Source organism: Manis javanica, chromosome 12 (assembly GCF_040802235.1).
Source record: "Manis javanica isolate MJ-LG chromosome 12, MJ_LKY, whole genome shotgun sequence".
Taxonomy (NCBI): domain Eukaryota; kingdom Metazoa; phylum Chordata; class Mammalia; order Pholidota; family Manidae; genus Manis; species Manis javanica.
Genome location: NC_133167.1, coordinates 30910457 through 30932000, shown reverse-complemented (window position 1 = coordinate 30932000; position 21544 = coordinate 30910457). Strand labels below are relative to the sequence as shown.

General features: G+C 36.3%; 1 protein-coding gene across 3 annotated transcripts in view; it reads left to right on the top strand.

Annotated features, from left to right (window-relative positions):
* The window catches only part of NBEAL1 (neurobeachin like 1), a 241124-nt gene that overhangs the window by 101658 nt on the left and 117922 nt on the right, over positions 1-21544 (top strand). For all 3 annotated transcript variants that reach the window (XM_073218321.1, XM_073218319.1, XM_073218320.1), the window contains 8 exons: positions 514-603; positions 2713-2881; positions 3337-3470; positions 3927-4086; positions 4194-4296; positions 5178-5334; positions 6783-6941; positions 8254-8413. In XM_073218321.1, the coding sequence (XP_073074422.1) occupies positions 514-603; positions 2713-2881; positions 3337-3470; positions 3927-4086; positions 4194-4296; positions 5178-5334; positions 6783-6941; positions 8254-8413 (1132 nt within the window). The remainder of the gene's footprint in view (positions 1-513; positions 604-2712; positions 2882-3336; positions 3471-3926; positions 4087-4193; positions 4297-5177; positions 5335-6782; positions 6942-8253; positions 8414-21544) is intronic.

Here is a 21544-nt window from a genome sequence, read left to right as displayed (position 1 = left end):
TGCACTCTTAATATGAATGTAACCAGAAATGTCAGTCTGTGAGATGAAGGAAAACAGTGTCTTATGCTGGGGATTGGATTTTCGTATCGTGATATATTCTTCTGTTCTGATTTCTTTAACTCACATTTTAAGCACACATTTTATGTGTATCAGGAAATTGTGGCTAGGGAAATACTAATGGAAATAAAAAATTGAATTTTTTGAAAAGTCAAAAACCTGTTTGTGTATACTGGTTTAAAAGAGAAAAAAGTTTAAACTGTGTGATTGATGACTAAGTTCTAGCTATAGCTCACCTGTCAGATGACAAGCAGCAGAGATCTGCTTTTGGTGAATGAGTGCTTTAGAATCTAGGCTCTGATTCTCTTAAGAGACAGAATAGTAATACTAAACTTACTTTTAGTTATCATTGACTGTGCTATATACCTTTTTAAGTTATAGTGAAATACTGCAGTGTAATTAAGCTTTTGTTTTATCCTCATGCCTAGCTTTGCCGTACTTTTCTTTTATTCATAGGCTTGCAAAAATTCAATCTGTCTTGATTTATCTACTAATTGTTTGCATGGAAGATTAACAGGAAACAAAGTAGTGAATTGGGACATTAAGGTAAGCTAATGATGGGCAACATATTATATAAATTTACTGTTTCTTTTAAAGAGTTTATCTTCTAAGCACCACCAGATTGATCTGAATAATAGATTTCAGTTAAGATGTTTGTGGGCAAGAAACACAATTTGAAGGATAAATAAGTAGTTGAATGACTGATTTGCTTGAAAGTTATCATCTTAAGCTATGCCATGAGCCTACAGTTTCCATGAGAAAGTTATACTGCCTTGGTCCATTGCTCCACTTTTAAGTATTTAATCTGTAAAACTATGAGTTTTCAACCCTTCCTGACCTTCAAGACTTCATTGATGATACTTTTTCTCCTTCATCTTTTGCTTCTCCCTGCCAGTCTCCTGTCTATCAGTTTTAAACTTTAAGCAAACTCAGATCTTTCCTCTCTCTGAGGTTAAGGGTAAATAATGTTCCTCTTCCCCACATCCCTCTCTGGTTGTATCACATTTTATCTGCCTTTTTCATGTGCCTTATATTTATGTCTCAGCTAGACACAATGTCTTTACTTGTATCTAAAGGCCTCTGCTTATTCATCAAGGCAGAGTTCCCTACTCTTGTCCTGGGTACCTGTAGTACTTTGTCATTTCACTTACTCTGGCGAATATCAACTGTTTGCTTGCTTGACTCTTCAGTAGTCCTTAAGAACTTTGAAGGAGGGACTGCTGCTTTTCTCCTCAGTGTCTGGCAGAGGGATATGCAATAACATTGTTGACTGACTGATTAAATTAATGAAGGTTAGATTAATATGAAAGCCAGAGGTGCCGTATTTCTAAAGTAGAGTGTTTCCTTAAAAGATAACTTAAATAGAAATTATAGCTTAAGTAAAATCAAAAGAAATATATAGATAGTTATATGGTCACTAACACTAATTAAATATGCTTATTGTTTCAAGGGAATAGACATTAGGATAATTCCTATAGAAAAATGAATCCATTGATTAATGTTAATCTCATGTTATTCATGTGGTATAAAGCATTTCTCTTTGACCTTGAGACAAGGCCACTTATTCTTTTGTCTCTTAACAAAATAAGACTTATGACCTTTGCCCATTGGTAAATTAAACTTTTGCTGTCACTTGAAGGATTGGTTTTACAAGGCTAGTTCTATCTCTTACTTATATATAGAAAGCTAATTATTTGTGCTATACATTATAGTTGAATATCAAAGAAGTATTTCTTACTTTGAGTTACAGATGTGTGGAAATAAAAAAGGAATGTAATTGAGAAAAATACATTGTATTATTATAATGCAGCAAAATCAAAGATACAAACAGTTAAATGTCAACTGGAAGAAAAAAACTTGTCATCCAAAAAGCTACTTTACTTACTACATGATGTTCTTAAAAAATCAGTATGAAAAACAGGCAAAGAATATGGAAAAGTAGTTTACAGAATAAAGCTGAGTCTACATGTCAGTTCATCAGTTAACATTTAAGCAGTTAATAATAGTTAATGTTATGTAGCACCCAGTGTTTGCCAGGCACCAAGCACTTTTAATATATTAGCCTAGTTAATCCTTGGAGCAACCTTACAGAGTGAGAATTACTATTATACTCATTTTACACATAAAGAAACTGAAGCCAGAGAGATTAGTAATATCAAAGGATATTGAATATATTCTATAAATTATCCAAAATAGTCACTTTGAATGTCCACTCCACCTTTTTTGTTAACTAAAAGTACAGGAGTCAGTCATATTTCTACCACCAAAAGCATTCTTTTTCCATATGTGTGATTTATTCTTCTATTCATTATGCCTAATTGCCTTGTGACATTTGTTCCCTCTTACATCATTAGTGTTACATTATGAATTCTACTTATGGGGTTATGTTTGGGTTCCCTGTGTTTGGAATCCTAAAACTTTGGCAAAAAAAGTTGCAGTAAAAATGGTCTGACATAATCTCTCTTGAGTATTGGTTATGGTGACCCAGGAGGCCACTCTTTAAAGCATCTGTCCAAACAAGGGTTCCTTGAGCTTAGGGTATCCTGTTCATTGCCTGAAGTTTAGTAAATTGTAATCTCATACGTGCTGTGTGTATGTTAAATGAAAAAATTTCCCTTGTTTTATAACATTAAAAATTTTAATTTTCTTTTTCAGGACACCATAAATTGCATAGGTGGATTAAATGTACTCTTTCCTCTATTGGAACAAATCACCCACTTTAGTGAAAGACAGATTGCTGAAGGAATGAATGAAAGCACAGTTTCTGAACTGATAACACCTGTAGATGGAGATTGGGTGGTATTGACTTCAATAAAGGCTTCAGGTATTAAAATGAAATTAACACAAAATAGTCACTGAGAAATTTGAAAATTAGTTGAAGAATAGATTGAAATGTTTTGCCACTGTAGAAACTTTATTCTAGCTGAAGCAGCCCATCCCTAATTTTACTAATGAAGTTCAGAAAATTCATAATACTTTGGTCAAAGAACCTAAGATTGTTATTTACTCTTGACTATCCTTAGTTTATACTCTTAGTGGAACTATGACAGCATTGTTAATATAATAGCTTACTTAATCCTTGAAGCAATCCTTTACATGTACATATAAGTATATAGTATGCAATTGCTACTTTCTCTGCTATTTGCATTCTGCAAGTGACCTTTGGAGGCAAATTGCTGAACCAGATTCTTTGTTAACAGTATGCATTATGATATAGAAAATATGATATAAGCTATTAGAGTAATCACAGTAATTAATGACATGTTCACAATTCCTCAGAGTCAAGACTAGAGAGAAATTTAATTGCAACATTTATCTTGATTGTGAAACACTTTATTCAAAGACATCCTATCAACCAGGACAATCTTATTCACTCCCACGGAGTAGCTACCCTTGGTGCCTTACTTCAGAAGGTAAGATTCTCAAACATTATGTAGATATGGCTGACTATAATCAGCAGTTTGTGTTGAGATTTTTTTCTTCCTAATACGTGCTTTTTCAATTACACTATTATAGCTTAAGTTACATTAGTGGATATAATTTATTTCAAAAGCAGATTTAAAAAACTTACTTTGACTCATCTTTGTGTAAGAATTACTATCTTACATAATAATATAAAATCTTCAATATACAGGACCTTGCTTGTTAGCACTGGTATTTGGGATATTTGATAAATTTAAGACTATTTTAAGAATATGACACCAGGAAGATATGTTCTAACATTATATCCAAATTAATGTTTAAGTTCATATTTTTCTAACCAAGATTTTTATATTTGGTAGATGTTCTGGATTAATCACTGGAAATTATAGCTTAGTGACAATTATTTAAACTGAACTTTACAGAACCCTCTTCTGTTTGGATTTCAGGTGCCAAGCACCTTGATGGATGTTAATGTATTGATGGCAGTCCAATTACTAATTGAACAGGTGTCATTGGAGAAAAATTTACAGCTCCTACAACAAATTTATCAGTATTTACTCTTTGATTTCCGTATTTGGAATCGTGGAGATTTTCCCTTTCGAATTGGTGAGAGCAGGCTGTTAGATAAAATTTTATAGTTGTTTTTAGAAATTTATAGCTACTTAAGTGATTTATTTTAAGTATATCATATAAGAGTGAATTTTCTATTTTAGGTCATATCCAATACCTTTCCACCATCATCAAAGACAGCAGGAGAGTTTTCCGAAAGAAGTATGGTGTGCAGTTTCTCTTAGATACACTTAGGATTTATTATGGGTATGGTATCTTCGCTCCTTCCCAAAGTTTGATATATTTTTCTGTGTCCTACTTGATTGGAATATCTAGATTGTTTATTTCCCAGCAATTCTAATGTCCTTTAACTTAAGACAGGCAGGTTAGTGTGGAATTTAAAGTGATAAATGGTGGATCACATTCACTGGGTTTGAATATTGTGTTTCATTGTCTAGCCATAGAAAACTTACTCAACTTTCCCATGCCTAACATTTTCTGGTCTTTGACAAGGAGATAATAAAATTGTGACATCCTATGGCTGTTTTGAGGATTAAATTAAATGAATAACATTCAAAGCACTTAGAACTATGTCTGCCACATAGTGAGTGTTGCATAAATATAAGTTGTTTTAACAATTTATATCTTTGTCATTGTAACCCCTAACTTCAAAAGATTTTCCTTTAAAAAGAAAAAGAAGCCAAAGATAACCATGAATTCTAATAATTACAAAGAAACACATTTTTTAAAAATAAAGTATTGTTGATATACAATCTTATATTGGTTTTGGATGTACAACAAACACAGTGGTTCAGCAGTTTACCCAAATTATTAAATCCTCATCCCTTCTAGTGTGGTTACTATCTGTCAATATAGAAAGATGTTACAGAATTATTGACCATATTCTCTATGCTGTACTGCCATCCCCATGACCAACTTACATTGTGATTGCGAATAATTGTGCCCCTTTATCCTGTCACCTTCCCCCCAACCGGCCCCAATGCTCCCCCTTGGTAAACCATTAGTCACTTCTCAGTATCTGTGAGTGTACTGCTGAGAAACACCTTTTTTAAAACTTACAATTCTTTTATATAAAATCACAAAAATATACAAATTTAAAATTTCAATTTTTGCACTTTTTCTTTTAGGAGTGATTGCAAATATAGTGAGCTGTCTCTAGATGATATTCGAACAATAAGGACTTCTTTGTATGGGCTCATTAAATATTTTCTGTGCAAAGGTGGAACTTATGAAGAGATACAAAGTATTATGGGTTACATAGCTGCTGTCAGTGAAGAAGAACAGGTATTAATGCCTGAGATAAATCTATGCTTTTCTTTTTAACATTTAAGTTGTTGTATCATCTTCTTTTCAACATAAATGTTTTATTTTAAGAGTAAAATGTTTATAGCACCAAACATAATATTACACAGTTAAACAGATATTATCTCCTACTGAAAGTTTAGTGAAATAGTACAATCAAATATTTTAATTAGCTAGAATGTAGTATGTGGCAATAGTTGCTTTGGCAATTCTGAAACCTATTTTCACACATAATGTATATTTATCATCAAAGTTTACTGGGCAGATTTTTAACATGAATTTTAAAATAACATTCTTCATAAAAATTTTTTATAAAGAATAAATTGTAAATGTACCTCTATTTAAAAATAGTTTTGTTATTCATTTATACCTCAGAACTACTATTTAAGACATTGGTTCTCAGTGTATTGGCCCTGACCAGCTTTACCTGGGAACTTGTTGGAAATGCAAATGTACTGCTGAACCAACCCTCCAGGTGATTCTAGTGCAAGGTTAAATTTAAGAACCAATGATATGTAATATACAGACCAGGAATTATTCTTCTCATTTGCACATTTGGAAATACACATTCAGAGATATTAGGTGACTTAAAAAGTCACACAATTGATAAACCTGGGACTAGAACTGTGGTGTACTTACTGCCTTTTCTGTATTTTTGTATACCACTCTCAACACCTAATTTGAGCAGTGTTAATTTATGTTAACTCAAATATTTTGCCCTTTGTTATGATATATTCTTTGTGTATTAGGGGTTACATGACTTAGTAATCAGTATTGTATAGATGAATTAACTTAGGCTATGTCCTTGTACAGTTGGTCCACTTCAAAACTTCTTGTTATTTAGAATAATGAGTAGCCATCTTATTTCATGATTGGTATATTGTCACTTGCTGTGATTTTTTGCTAATGATACTTTCTTGGTCAATTCAAAAAGTTTTTATTGAAGAATTACTATATACATAAAATAATACTAGATATTGTAGGTATATAATAATTAATAAACTAGCATTCTTACTGTTAGCCTAATGGAGTCAGGGATGGATGAGAAGTTTATAAGTGATTATGAAACAAAAAAGAGGTTGATAATATCTGTAAGAGAGATACAAAGACCTATGAGATTTTCATAGGAGAGTATTACATGTTGAGGAGACTAGAAAAGGCTTTATGGGAGAAATGGCTTTTCAAATGAATAAAGCGGGATAGGTATGGTTTAGCAGGTGTATATGGGTAGTGAGAAGATACCCAAAAGGCAATTGAATAAGCTAAAAGCATAATGGGGGAGAAAACCAGGGCTATTTCAGAAGACGTCAGATAGTCTAGTTAAGCTAGAACATTAGTGTATATAGGATTTAGTTAAGTAACTCTGGTTTTTTATTTATGCTTCCATATATGACTGTGGTTGTTTATTTTGTGCTGTTTAATTTTAAAAGCTCTTTGGAATTTTGGATATACTCTTCAGTCTTCTACGTACCAGCCCAACCCGAGGCCAGCTTTTCTTACTGCTGTTTGAACCAGGAAATGCTGACATACTTTATGCCTTGCTCTTAAACCAAAAGTATTCTGACAGACTAAGAGAAATCATTTTTAAGGTATAAACATTTATTAAGTATTTTTATATTTTGGGGCATTTGTGAGTTTATGAATTTACTCATAGTATATCCATTTTATGAATGTAAATTCTTTTCATATATATTTCTATCTAATTTTAAATTATTTAATTTGTTTTGATATAGACATTTAATGGTTTTGTTTTCATATTTAAAAACATATTGTAATCTGATCAATTATTTCAGTGAATAATAATCAATTATTATTCACTTTGTCATACCATCCTCAATATAAAACCTCTCAGCTTCCTTTTGACTTACTGTGGATCTGCATGGCAGATTAGACATTTTATTAGTTAATAATAATAACTAACTTTATGTAGCATCCACTGTCAGCACTAAACACTCGTCACATACTAGTTTTCTTAATTCTTGCAAAAACTTTATGAAGTGGATATTCTTATCCTTATTTTACATATAAAGAAACTGAGACCAGAGAAATTAGTAACTGGTCAAAGGATATTGAATATATGTTAAGCTATACAAATAGTTACTTTGAACGTTCATTGAATTCACCACTCCACCTGTTTTGTTAACTAAAAGTAGAGGAGGCAGTTACATTTCTGTTGCCAAATACATTTTTTTTCATGATTTATTCTCTTAACACATTATGCCTAATTGCCTTGTGCTGTTGTTTTCTCTTACATCGTAGTGTTACATTATAAAGTCTTCTTACGGCATTCAGTTTTGATTGCTTATGTTTGGAATCCCCAAACTTTGGAAAGCAAAGGTGCAGTAAAAATGGTCTGATGTAGTTTCTCTAGAGTATTGGTTATGGTGACTCCTGAGGCTGCTCTTTAAACCTGCTGCCCAAACAGGGTTTCCATTATGGATATTAAGTATTATGTCAATGTTTTCTCATTCTTGAAAATTATTTTGATAGCTATTATATAGTGTTACATAAATTACTATATCTTGAAGTATCTTTGTTCTCTTTCAAACATACCTTTGTTCCTCTTGCAGGATATAGGGGTTTGTTTTCATCTACGCCTTAGACATTAAATAAAATTTTAAATTACTTCTTTGATCTGCTGAGAAATATATTTAAACTAGAGTTTTAAACATATTAATTATGCAAATGCAAATGTGTTTCAGTCTAGTTTCTTCTTAAATCCATTCTTTAATATGGATATGGAGTACTCTTCAATATTAGTGCTGGGCTTGTTTGCTTTTTATGCTTAAGGAACAAAATAATGCTCAAAAATATTATACTGTAATATTTTATTCAATATTAACCTAAATGGCAAGTTGTTCTTAGTTCTCTATATTGAGAAGAATATATTACTATGACCAGGTTATAGAACAAATGTTGAAATGCACAAACGTTTATGAACGAAGTAAACAACGTATTCGACTTAGAGAAGTTGGCTACTCAGGATTGGGACTCCTTCTCAATGAAGCACCTGTTACTACATCTCTTATTAAAAGCCTCACTAATCAAATCATAAATACAGGTAAGATTAAGACTGGTAATACTGATACATTTAAGAAACGTTCTTCATAGTAGCATAATTTTACTTGATGGTTTACAGGGGTTTTTTTTCCTGAAGGTTTTTTTTTCTTCCTCCTTCTTCAGGTTGCTTTTTAAATTACCTTTCATTTGATTCAGCAGGGCTTGCCTGGAGTACTGTTTCTTACTCACCTTGTTGTTTTAGTCTCTCTATGACATAACATAATGCTGTACTTGGATGATCTTCAGGAAATGTTTATTGATTGAGTAATTAGTAAATATCTGAGTTTCTATAACAACAAATGGACACTAGAGAAAATAGATACAAAATATTCTTCCTTTGTTTATGGAGGTTAAAATGAAAACTTATTTCAGATAACCCTTTTTGTTTTCATTTTATTTTTTAATAAACCTTTTTTTGTAATAGTACAAATTATAGAATTTATATTAGGTGCCAGGACTTCAAAAGACATAGGATAAGGCACTATGTCTTGAATAGTTTACCATCTTATGAAGATAAATATATAAGGTATGTATATAAAAAAGATAATGGTAGAGGCCAAGCTGAAGATGGCGGCATGAGTAGAGCAGCGGAAATCTCCTCCCAAAACCATATATATTTTTGAAAATACAACAAATACAACTATTCCTAAAGGAGAGACCAGAAGACAGGACAACAGCCAGACTACATCCACACCTGCTAGAACCCAGCGCCTCACAAAGGGGGTAAGATACAAGCCGCGGCCTGGCGTGACCCGAGTGCCCCTCACCGCAGCTCCTGGGGGGAGGAGAGGAGTCGGAGCGGGGAGGGAGAGGGAGCCCAGGACTGCTAAATTGCCGACGCTAGCCATCCGCACCAGAGCACGGATACACAGAGTGTGGTGTGCTGGATGCTAGGGAAACAGGACAGTAAGACCTGTGAGCAGATCCCTGCAGCCAGGGCCCCTGAGCCAAAGAAAAGCGAGTGCTTTTTGAAAGTCTTAAAGGGACACGGACCCCACAGCTGGACGGAAGCATCCCAGGACACTTACCGCAGCAGATGGGAATCCCGTGGAACTCCAGGCGCCATAAGCCCCTGGGCAGCAGCGCAGCTCGTAAGCTCCACACGGCGATAAACAGCCTCCCGCCTGTTTCCACTCTGACGTGGCTCCACCATATTGGAGCAGCAGACTGAGGCAGGCCACGCCCACAGCAACCACAGAGTTTAACTCCACAGCGGCCAGGCAAGAATTAGAGGCCCCGTCTGCACGCAACTGCATAGCACAAGCTGCTAAAGGTGGCTGTTCTCCCAGGAGAGGAAAGACACAAACCAGCAAGAAGGGGCAATCTCCCAGCTGACGCACACGCCAGATCTGCACAACTACCTCTATTGCCATGAAAAGGCAGAAGAATTTGATACAGACCAAAATCACAGCAACCCCAGAGAAGGTAATAGACCTAACCAATCTTCCTGAAAAAGAATTCAAAATAAAGGTCATAACGATGCTGACGGACCTGTAGAGAACTATGCAAGAGATAAAGGATGACATCTGGAGGGAGATTACAGGAATGAAACAATCTCTAGAAGGATTTATAAGCAGAATGTATAAGATACAAGAGGCCATTGATGGGATAGAAACCAGAGAACAGGAACACATAGAAACTGACGCACAGAGAGATAAAAGGAACTCCAGGAATAAAACAATATTAAGAGAACTGTGTGACCTATCCAAAAGGAACAATATCCGCATTGTAGGGGTACCAGAAGAAGAAGAGAGAGAAAAAGGGATAGAAAGTGTCTTTGAAGAAATAATTGCAGAAAACTTCCCAAAACTGGGGAAGGAAATAGTCTCTCAGACCACGAAAGCACACAGAACTCCCAACACAAGGGACCCAAGGAGGACAACACCAATACGCATAATAATTAAAATGGAAAAGATCAAGGACAAGGACAGAGTTTTAAAGGCAGCTAGAGAGAGGAAAAAGGTCACCTACAAAGGAAAACCCATCAGGCTGTCATCAAACTTCTCAACAGAAACCTTACAGGCCAGAAGAGAATGGCATGATATATTTAATGCAATGAAACAGAAGGGCCTTGAACCAAGAATACTGTATCCAGCAAGATTATCATTTAAATATGAAGGAGGGATTAAACAATTTCCAGACAAGGAAAAGTTGAGGAAATTTGCCTCCCACAAAACACCTCTACAGGATATTGTAGAGGGACTGCTCTACATGGGAGCACTCCTAAGACTAAATAGATGTCACCAGAGAAAATGAAATCACAGCACAGAAAAGAAAATGAAATCACAACCAAATACAAACTAAAGGCAAAAAATAAAATCAACTACCCACAAAAGCAGTTAAAGGAAACACAAAAGAGCATAGAGTAAAACAACCAAAACAAAAAGAATGGAGAAGGAGGAATAAAAAGGGAGAGAAATAAAGAATCATCAGACAATGTTAATAACAGCTCAATAAGCGAGTTAAGGTAGACAGTAAAATACTAAAGAAGGTAACCTTGAACCTTTGGTAACCACGAATCTAAAGCCAGCAATGGCAATAAGTACATATCTTTCAATAATCACCCTAAATGTAAATGGACTGAATGCACCAATCAAAAGACACAGACTAATAGAATGGATAAAAAAGCAAGACCCGTCTATATGCTACTTATAAGAAACTCACCTTAAACTGAAAGACATGCACAGAATGAAACTCAAGGGATGGAAAAAGGTATTTCATGCAAACAACAGGGAGAAGAAAGCAGGTGTTGCAGTACTAGTATCAGACAAAATAGACTTCAAAACAAAGAAAGTAACAAGAGATAAAGAAGGACATTACATAATGATAAAGGGCTCAGTCCAACAAGAGGATATAACCATTATAAATATATATGCACCCAACACAGGAGCACCACCATATGTGAAACAAATACTAACAGAACTAAAGGAGGAACTAGAATGCAATGCATTCATTTAAGGAGACTTCAACATGCCACTCACTCCAAAGGATAGATCCACCAGACAGAAAATAAGTAAGGACACACAGGCACTGAACAACACACTAGAACAGATGGATCTAATAGACATTTATCAAACTCTACATCCAAAAGCAACAGAATACACATTCTTCTCAAGTGCACATGGAACATTTTCCAGAATAGACCACATACTAGGCCACAAACGGAGCCTCAGGAAATTTCAAAAGATTGAAATTCTACCAACCATCTTTTCAGACCACAAAGATATAAAACTAGAAAGAAATTGTACAAAGAAGACAGAGAGGCTCATAAACACATGGAGTCTTAACAACATGCTCATAAATAAACAATGGATTAACAAACAAAGTAAAATACAAATCAAGGAATATATGGAAACAAATGACAACAACAACACAAAGCCCCAACTTCTGTGGGATGCAGTGAAAGCAGTCTTAAGAGGAAAGTATATAGCAATCCAGGCATACTTAAAGAAGGAAGAACAATCCCAAATGAATAGTATAACGTCACAATTATTGAAATTGGAAAAAGAACAAATGAGGCCTAAAATCAGCAGAAGGGGGGACATAATAAAGATCAGACAAGAAATGAACAAAATTGAGAAGAATAAAAAAATAGAAAAAAATTAATGAAACCAGGAGCTGGTTCTTTGAGAAAATGAACAAAATAGATAAGCCTCTAGCCAAACTTATTAAGAGAAAAAGAGAATCCACACACATCAACAGAAGCAGAAACGTGAAAGAAAAAATAACGACAGACTCCACAGAAATACAAAGAATTATTAGAGACTACTATGAAAACCTATATGCTACAAGCTGGAAAACCTAGAAGAAATGGACAACTTCCTAGAAAAATACAACCTTCCAAGACTGACCAAGGAAGAAACACAAAATTTAAACAAACCAATTATGAGCAAAGAAATTGAAAAAGTAGTCAAGAAACTACCCAAGAACAAAATCGATGGGCCAGATGAATTTACCTCAGAATTTTATTAGACATACAGAGAAGACATAATACCCATTCTCCTTAAATTTTTCCAAAAAATAGAAGAGGAGGAAATACTCCCAAACTCATTTTATGAAGCCAACATCACCCTAATACCAAAACCAGGTAAAGCCTCCACCAAAAATAAAAATTACAGACCAATATCCCTGATGAAAGTAGATGCAAAAACACTCAACAAAATATTAGCAAACCAAATTAAAAAATATATCAAAAGGATCATACACTATGACCAAGTGGGATTCATTCCAGAGATGGAAGGATAGTACATTTGAAAAATCCATGAACATCATCCACCACATAAACAAAAAGAAGGACAAAAACCACATGATCATCTCCATAGATGCTGACAAAGCATTTGACAACATTCAACATCCATTTATGATAAAAGCTCTCAACAAAATGGGTATAGACGGCAAATACCTCAACATAATAAAGGCCATGTATGATAAACCCACAGCTAACATCATACTGAACAGCGAGAAGCTGAAAGCTTTTCTTCTGAGATCAGGAACAAGACAGGGAATGCCCACTCTCCCCACTGTTATTTAACATAGTACTGGAGGTCCTAGCCACGGCAATTAGACAAACCAAAGAAATACAAGGAATCCAGATTGGTAAAGAAGAGGTTAAACTGTCACTATTTGCAGATGACATGATACTGTACATAAAAAACCCTTAAGACTCCACTCAAAAACTACTAGAACTGATATTGGAATACTGCAAAGTTGCTGGATTCAAAATTAACACACAGAAATCTGTGGCTTTCCTATACACTAACAATGAACCAATACAAAGAGAAATCAGGGGAACAATTCCATTCACAATTGCATCAAAAAGAATAAAATACCTAGGAATAAACCTAACCAAAGAAGTGAAAGACCTATACCCTGAAAACTACAAGTCACTCTTAAGAGAATTTAAAAGAGACACTAACAAATGGAAACTCATCCCATGCTCATGGCTAGGAAGAATTAATATCGTTAAAAAGGCCGTACTGCCAAAGCAATACACAGATTTGATGCATTCCCTGTCAAATTACCAACATTCTTCAACGAACTGGAACAAATAGTTCAAAAATTCATATGGAAACACCAAAGTCCCCGAATAGCCAAAGCAAAGCAATCCTGAGAAGAAAGAATAAAGTGGGGGGTTCTCACTCCACAACTTTAAGCTCTACTACAAAGCCATAATAATCAAGACAATTTGGTACTGGCACAAGAACAGAGCCACAGACCAATGGAACAGAATAGAGACTCCAAACATTAACCCAAACATATATGGTCAATTAATATACGATAAAGGAGCCACAGACATACAATGGGGAAATGACAGTCTCTTCAACCAATGGTGTTGGCAAAACTGGACAGCTACATGTAAGAGAATGAAACTGGATCACTGTCTAACCCCATACACAAAAGTAAATTCAAAATGGATCAAAAACCTGAATGTAAGTCATGAAACCATAAAACTCTTAGAAAATAACATAGGCAAAAATTTCTTGGACATAAACATGAGCGACTTCTTCATGATCATATTTCCCCAGGCAAGGGAAACTAAAGCAAAAATGAACAAGTGGGGCTATATCAAACTGAACCGCTTCTGTACAGCAAAGGGCACCATCAATAGAACAAAAAGGTACCCTACGTAAATGAAAGGTCCGATAAAGGCTTGACATCCAAAATATATAAAGAGCTCATTCATCTCAACAAACGAAAAACAAATAGTCCAATTAAAAAATGGGCAAAGGAGCTGAACAGACAGTTCTCCAAAGAAGAAATTCAGATGGCCAACAGACATATGAAAAGATGCTCCACATCGCTAGTTATCAGAGAAATGCATATTAAAACCTCAGTGAGATATCACCTCACACCAGTAAGGACATCTTACTTGCTACCATCTAAAAGACAACAACAAATGTTGGTGAGGTTGTGAAGAAAGGGGGACCCTCCTACACTGCTAGTGGAAATACAAATTCGTTCAACCATTATGGAAAGCAGTATGGATGTTCCTCAAAAAGGTGAAAATAGACATACCATTTGACCCAGGAATTCCACTTCTAGGAGTTTACTCTAAGAATGGAGCAGCCCAGTTTGAAAAAGACAGATGCATCCCTATGTTTATCACAACAGTATTTACAATAACCAAGAAATGGAAGCAACTTAAGTGTCCATCAGTAGATGAATGGAAAAAGAAGATGTGGGGGCGGAGCCAAGAAGGCGGCATGAGTAGGACAGTGGGAATCTCCTCCCAAAAACATATATTTTTGAAAATACAACTAATCCTGAAAGAGAGACCAGAGGACACAGGACAACAGCCAGACTACATCCACACCTGTGAGAACCCAGCGCCTGGTGAAAGGGGTAAGATACAACCCCTGGCCTGGCGGGACCCAAGGCCCCTCACCCCAGCTCCCGGTGGGAGGAGACGAGTCAGAGCGGGGAGGGAGAGGGAGCCCAGGACTGCTAAACAGCCAGCTATAGCCATCCGCACCAGAGCGCAGACACAGTGCATGCGTGGGGTGCTGGAAACTAGGGAAGCAGGGCAGTAGGACCTGTGAACAGATCCCGATGCCGGTGCCCATGTGACAAAGAAAAGCGACTGCTTTTTGAAAGTCTTAAAGGGTCATGGACCCCACAGCTGGACAGAAGCATCCCAGGTCACAGTCAAGCAGCTGGAAATTCCAGGGATCTCGGGGTGCACTATCCCCCTGGACAGCAGCTCTGAGACCCCTCACGGAGGTAAACAGCCAAACAGCCCGCTGTCCATTACCCCCCTGGGCCCGGCCAGACAAGATACAAAGACCCAGTATACATGCAATTGCCCAACACAAGCCACGAGGGGTTGCAGTTGTCCCAGTAAAGAAAGGCCAGGAATCAAGTGGAAAGAGGCTTTACTCTCCCAGCTGATAGACACGTCAATAGCACTCCACTGGACCTATCAACATGAAAAGGCAAAAAAGTTTGATCCAGCCAAGACTAATCGAGACAGCTTCGACATCTTCTACATCTTCAACATCTTCCCCTGAGAAGGAACCTGGGGAGATAGATTTAACCAGTATTCCTGAAAAAGAATTCAAAACAAAAGTCATAACCATGCTTATGGACTTGCAGAGAAATATGCAAGAACTAAGTAGGGAGAATACAGAAATAAAACAAGCTTTGGAAGGACTTCAAAACAGAATGGATGAGATGCAAGAGACCATTAATGGACTAGAAAACAGAGAACAGGAATGCAGAGAAGCTGATGCAGAGAGAGATAAAAGGATCTCCAGGAATGAAAGAATTTTAAGAGAACTGTGTGACCAATCTCAATGGAACAATATCCGCATTATAGGGGTTCCAGAAGAAGAAGAGAGAGAAAAAGGGATGGAAAGTGTCTTTGAAGAAATAATTGCTGAAAACTTCCCCAAACTAGGGGGGGGAAATGGCCTCTCAGACCACAGAGGTACACAGAACTCCCATGACAAGGGATCCAAGGAGGGCAACACCAAGACACATAATAATTAAAATGGCAAAGATCAAAGACAAGGACAAAGTATTAAAGGCAGCCAGAGAGAAAAAAAAAGGTCACCTACAAAGGAACACCCATCAGGCTATCATCAGACTTCTCAACAGAAACCCTACAGGCCAGAAGAGAATGGTGCGATATACTTAATGCAATGAAACAGAAGGGCCTTGAACCAAGAATACTGTATCCAGCATGATTATCATTTAAATATGAACGAGGGATTAAAAAATTCCCAGACAAGCAAAAATTGAGGGAATTTGCCTCCCACAAAACACCTCTACAGGGCATCTTACAGGGACTGCTCTAAATGGGAGCACTCCTAAAAAGAGCAGAGAACAAAACACCCAACATATGAAGAAGAGAGGAGGAGGAATAAGAAGGGAGAGAAATAAAGAATTATCAGACTGTGTTTATAATAGCTTAATAAGCGAGTTAAGTTAGACAGTAAGATAGTAAAGAAGCTAACCTTGAACCTTTGGTAATCACAAACTTAAAGCCTGCAATGGCAATAAGTACACACCTTTCAATAATCACCCTAAATGTAAATGGACTGAATGCATCAATCAAAAGACACAGAGAAATAGAATGGATAAAAAAGCAAGACCCATCCATATGCTGCTTACAAGAGACTCAACTCAAACCCAAAGACATGCACAGACTTAAAGTCAAGGGGTGGAAAAAGATATTTCATGCAAACAACAGAGAGAAAAAAGCAGGTGTTGCAATACTAGTATCAGACAAAATAGACTTCAAAATAAAGAAAGTAACAAAAGACAAAGAAGGAAATTACATAATGATAAAGGGCTCAGTCCAACAAGAGGATATAATCATAATAAATGTATATGCACCCAATACAGGAGGACCAACATATGTGAAACAAATACTAACAGAACTAAAGGAGGAAATGGAATGCAATGCATTCATTTTGAGAGACTTCAACACACCACTCACTCCGAAGGACAGATCCACCAGACAGAAAATAAGTAGACACAGAGGCACTGAACAACACACTAGAACAGATGGACCTAATAGACATCGATAGAACTCTACATCCAAAAGCAACAGCATACACATTCTTCTCAAGTGCACATGGAACATTCTCCAGAATAGACCACATTCTAGGCCACAAAAAGAGCCTCAGTAAATTCCAAGAGATTGAAATCCTACCAACCAACTTTTCAGGCTACAAAAGCATAAAACTAGAAATAAATTGTACAAAGAAAGCAAAAAGGCTCACAAACACATGGAGGCTTAACAACATGCTCCTAATTAATCAATGGGTCAATGACCAACTCAAAATGGAGATCCAGCAATATAGAAAACAAACGAAAGCAACAAAAAGCCCCAACTACTATGGCATACAGCAAAAGCAGTCCTAAGAGCAAAGTATATAGCAATCTAGGCATATTTAAAGAAGGAAGACCAATCCCAAATGAATGGTCTAATGTCATAATTATCAAAATTAGAAAAAGAAGAACAAATGAGGCCTAAGGTCAGCAGAAGGAGGGACATAATAAAGATCAGAGAAGAAATAAATAAAATTGAGAAGAATAAAACAATAGCAAAAATCAATGAAACCAAGAGCTGGTTCTTCGAGAAAATAAACAAAAATAGGTAAGCCTCTAGCCAGACATATTAAGAGGAAAAGAGAGTCAACACACATCAACAGAATCATAAACGAGAAAGGAAAAATCGCAACGGACCCCACAGAAATACAAAGAATTGTTAGCAAGTACTATGAAAACCTATGTGCTAACAAGCTGGGAAACGTAGGAGAAATGGACAACTTCCTAGAAAAATACAAGCTTCCAAGACTGACCCAGAAAGAAACAGAAAGTCTTAGCAGACCAATTACCAGCAACAAAATTGAAGCGGTAATCAAAAAACTACCAAAGAACAAAACCACTGGGCCAGATGGATTTACCTCAGAATTTTATCAGACATACAGAGAAGATATAATACCCTTTCTCCTTAAAGTTTTCCAAAAAATAGACGAGGAGAGATACTCCAAAACTCATTCTATGAAGCCAACATCACCCTAATACCAAAACCAGGCAAACACCGCACCAAAAAGAAAACTACAGACCAATATCCCTGATGAACGTACATGCAAAAATACTCAACAAAATATTAGCAAACCGAATTCAAAAATACATCAAAAGGCTCATACACCATGACCAATAGGAATCATCTCAGGGATGCAAGGATGGTACAACATTTGAAAATCCATCAACATCATCCACCATATCAACAAAAAGACAAAAACCACATGATCATCTCCATAGAGGCTGAAAAAGCATTTGATAAAATTCAATATCCATTCATGATAAAAACTCTCAACAAAATGGGTATAGAGGGCAAGTACCTCAACATAATAAAGGCCATATATAATAAACCCACAGCCAACATCATACTGAACAGCGAGAAGCTGAAAGCTTTTCCTCTGTGATTGGGAACAAGACAGGGATTTCCACTATCCCCACTGTTATTTAACATAGTACTGGAGGTCCTAGCCATGGCAATTAGACAAAACAAAGAAATACAAGGAATTCAGATTGGTAAAGAAGAAGTTAAACTGTCACTATTTGCAGATGACATGAGATTGTACATAAGAAACCCTAAAGACTCCACTGCGAAACTGCTAGAGCTAATATCAGAATTCAGCAAAGTTGCATGTTACAAAATTAATCCATCGAAATCTGTGGCTTTCCTATACACTAACAATAAACTAATAGAAAGAGAAATATGGAAGACAATTCCATTCACAATAGCATCAAAAAGAATAAAATACCTAGGAATAAACCTAACCAAGGAAGTGAAAGACCTATACCCTGTAAACTATAAGACACTCTTAAGAGAAGTTAAAGAGGCCACTAACAAATGGAACCTCATCCCAAGCTCCTGGCTAGGAAGAATTAATATTGTTAAAATGGCCATCCTACCCAAAACAATATACAGATTCGATGCAATCCCTATCAAACTACCAACAGCATTCTTCACTGAATTGGAACAAATAATTCAAAAATTCATATGGAAACACCAAAGATCCCAAATAGCTAAAGCAATCCCAAGAAGGAAGAATAAAGTGGGGGGGGGATCTCACTCCCCAACTTCAAGCTCTAGTACAAAGCCACAGTAATCAAGACAATTTGGTACTGGCACAAGAACAGAGCTACAGACCAGTGGAACAGAATAGAGACTCCAAACATTAACCCAAACAGATATGGTCAACTAATATTCGATAAAGGGGCCATGGACATACAATGGGGAAATGACAGTCTCTTCAACAGATGGTGCTGGCAACACTGTGCAACTACATGTAAGAGAATGAAACTGGATCACTGTCAAACACCATACAGAAAAGTACATTCGAAATGGATCAAAGACTTGAATGTAAGTCATGAAACCATAAGACTCTTAGAAAAAAACCTAGGCAAAAATCTCTTGGACATAAACATGATCAACTTCTTCATGAACATATCTCCCCGGGCAAGGGAAACAAACGAAAAAATGAACAAATGAGACTATATCAAGCTGAAAAGCTTCTGTATAGCAGAGGACATCATTAATATAACCAAAAGGTATCCTACAGTATGGTAGAATATATTCGTAAATGACAGATCCGATAAAGGGTTGACATCCAAAATATATAAAGAGCTCACACACCTCAACAAACAAAAAGCAAATAACCCAATTAAAAAATGGGCAGTGGAGCTGAATTTACAGTTCTCTAAAGAAGAAATTCAGATGGCCAACAGACACATGAAAAGGTGCTCCACATTGCTTGTCATCAGAGAAATGAAAATGAAAACCACAATAAGATGTCATCTCACACCAGTAAGGATGGCCACCATTCAAAAGACAAACAACAACAAATGTTGGCGAGGTTGTGGAGAAAGGGGAACCCTCATTCACTGCTGATGGGAATGTAAATTAGTTCAACCATTGTGGTAAGCAGTATGGAGGTTCCTCAAAATTCTCAAAATAGAAATACCATTTAACCCAGGAATTCCACTCATAGGAATTTACCCCAAGAATGCAGCACTCCCTTTTAAAAAAGACAGATGCACCCCTATGTTTATCGCTGCACTATTTACAATAGCCAAGGTATGGAAGCAACCTAAATGTCCATCAGTAGATGAATGGATAAAGAAGATGTGGTACATATACACAATGGTATATTACTTAGCCATAAGAAAAAAACAAATCCTACCATTCGCAACAACATGGATGGAGCTAGAGGGTATTATGCTAAGTGAAATAAGCCAGGCGGAGAAAGACAAGTACCAAATGATTTCACTCATATGTGGAGTATAAGAACAAAAGAAACCTGAAGAAACAAAACAGCAGCAGAAGCACAGAACCCAAGATTGGACTAATAGTTATCAGAGGGAAAGGGACTGGGGAGGTCGGGTGGGAAGGGAGGGATAAGGGCGGGAAAAAAAGAAAGGTTGCATTACGATTTGCCTGTATAGTGTAGGGGGGGCATGGGGAAGGCTGTGCAACTCAGAGAAGACAAGTCGTGATGTTACAACATCTTACTATGTTGATGGACGTTGACTGTGAATGGGGATGTCAGGGGGACTTGTTGAAGGGGGAGCCGAGTACACATAATGTCCTTTATGTAATTGTAGATTAATGATACCAAAATAAAATTAAAAACAAGAAAAAGAAGAATATGTGTTACATATACGCAATGGAGTATTATTCAGCCATAAGAAGAAAACAAATCCTACCATTTGCAACAACATGGATGGAGCTAGAGGGTATTACGCTCAGTGAAATGAGCCAAGCGGAGAAAGACAAGTACCAAATGATTTCACTCATATGTGGAGTATAAGAACAAAGAAAAACTGAAGGAAGAAAGCAAGAGCAGAATCCCAGAACCCAAGAATGGACTAACAGTTCCCAAAGGGAAAGGAACTGGGGAGAATGGGAGAGAAGGGAGTGATAAGGGCGGGAAAGAAGAAAGGAGGTATTCCAATTAGCATGTATAATGTGGTGGGGGGAAGTAGGGGGATGGCTGTGCAACACAGAGAAGACAAGTAGTGATTCTACAGCATCTTACTACACTGATGGATAGTGACTGTAATGGGGTTTGTGGGGGAGACTTGGTGAAGAGGGAAGTCTAGTAAACATAATGTTCTTCATGTAATTGTGGATTAATGATAACAACAAAAAAGAATGGTAGAAGATTACAGCAGTATGGACAATATTTTCAGTTAATCAAAAAGAAAGAGCAATTATTTAGGTTAACTCACGAGGATGTCCAGCACTCTAAACGTATTTTCTTTATGATCATTAAACATGTCAATAATTCTTATTCCAAGTGAAACTGTTATTTCAGTGTTTATATAAGTTTTGTCCACAGTTTTTTCTTTGAAAAAGAACTTGAGAAAAAAAGATGAAAGATGGAGGTATCTTATCTCCTAATTTCAAGCTAAACTATAATACTAAGCTGTTAGTAATCAAAATAGTATGATATTCACATTCAAAAACACAGGATTGTTTTTTATGGAATAGAATTGATTGCTCAGAAATAAATCCATGCCTCTATAGTCAACTAATAGTTATCAGAAGATCAGGAATACTCAATGGGAAAAACAATGTCTCTTCAATAAATGTAGGGAAAACTGGATATAT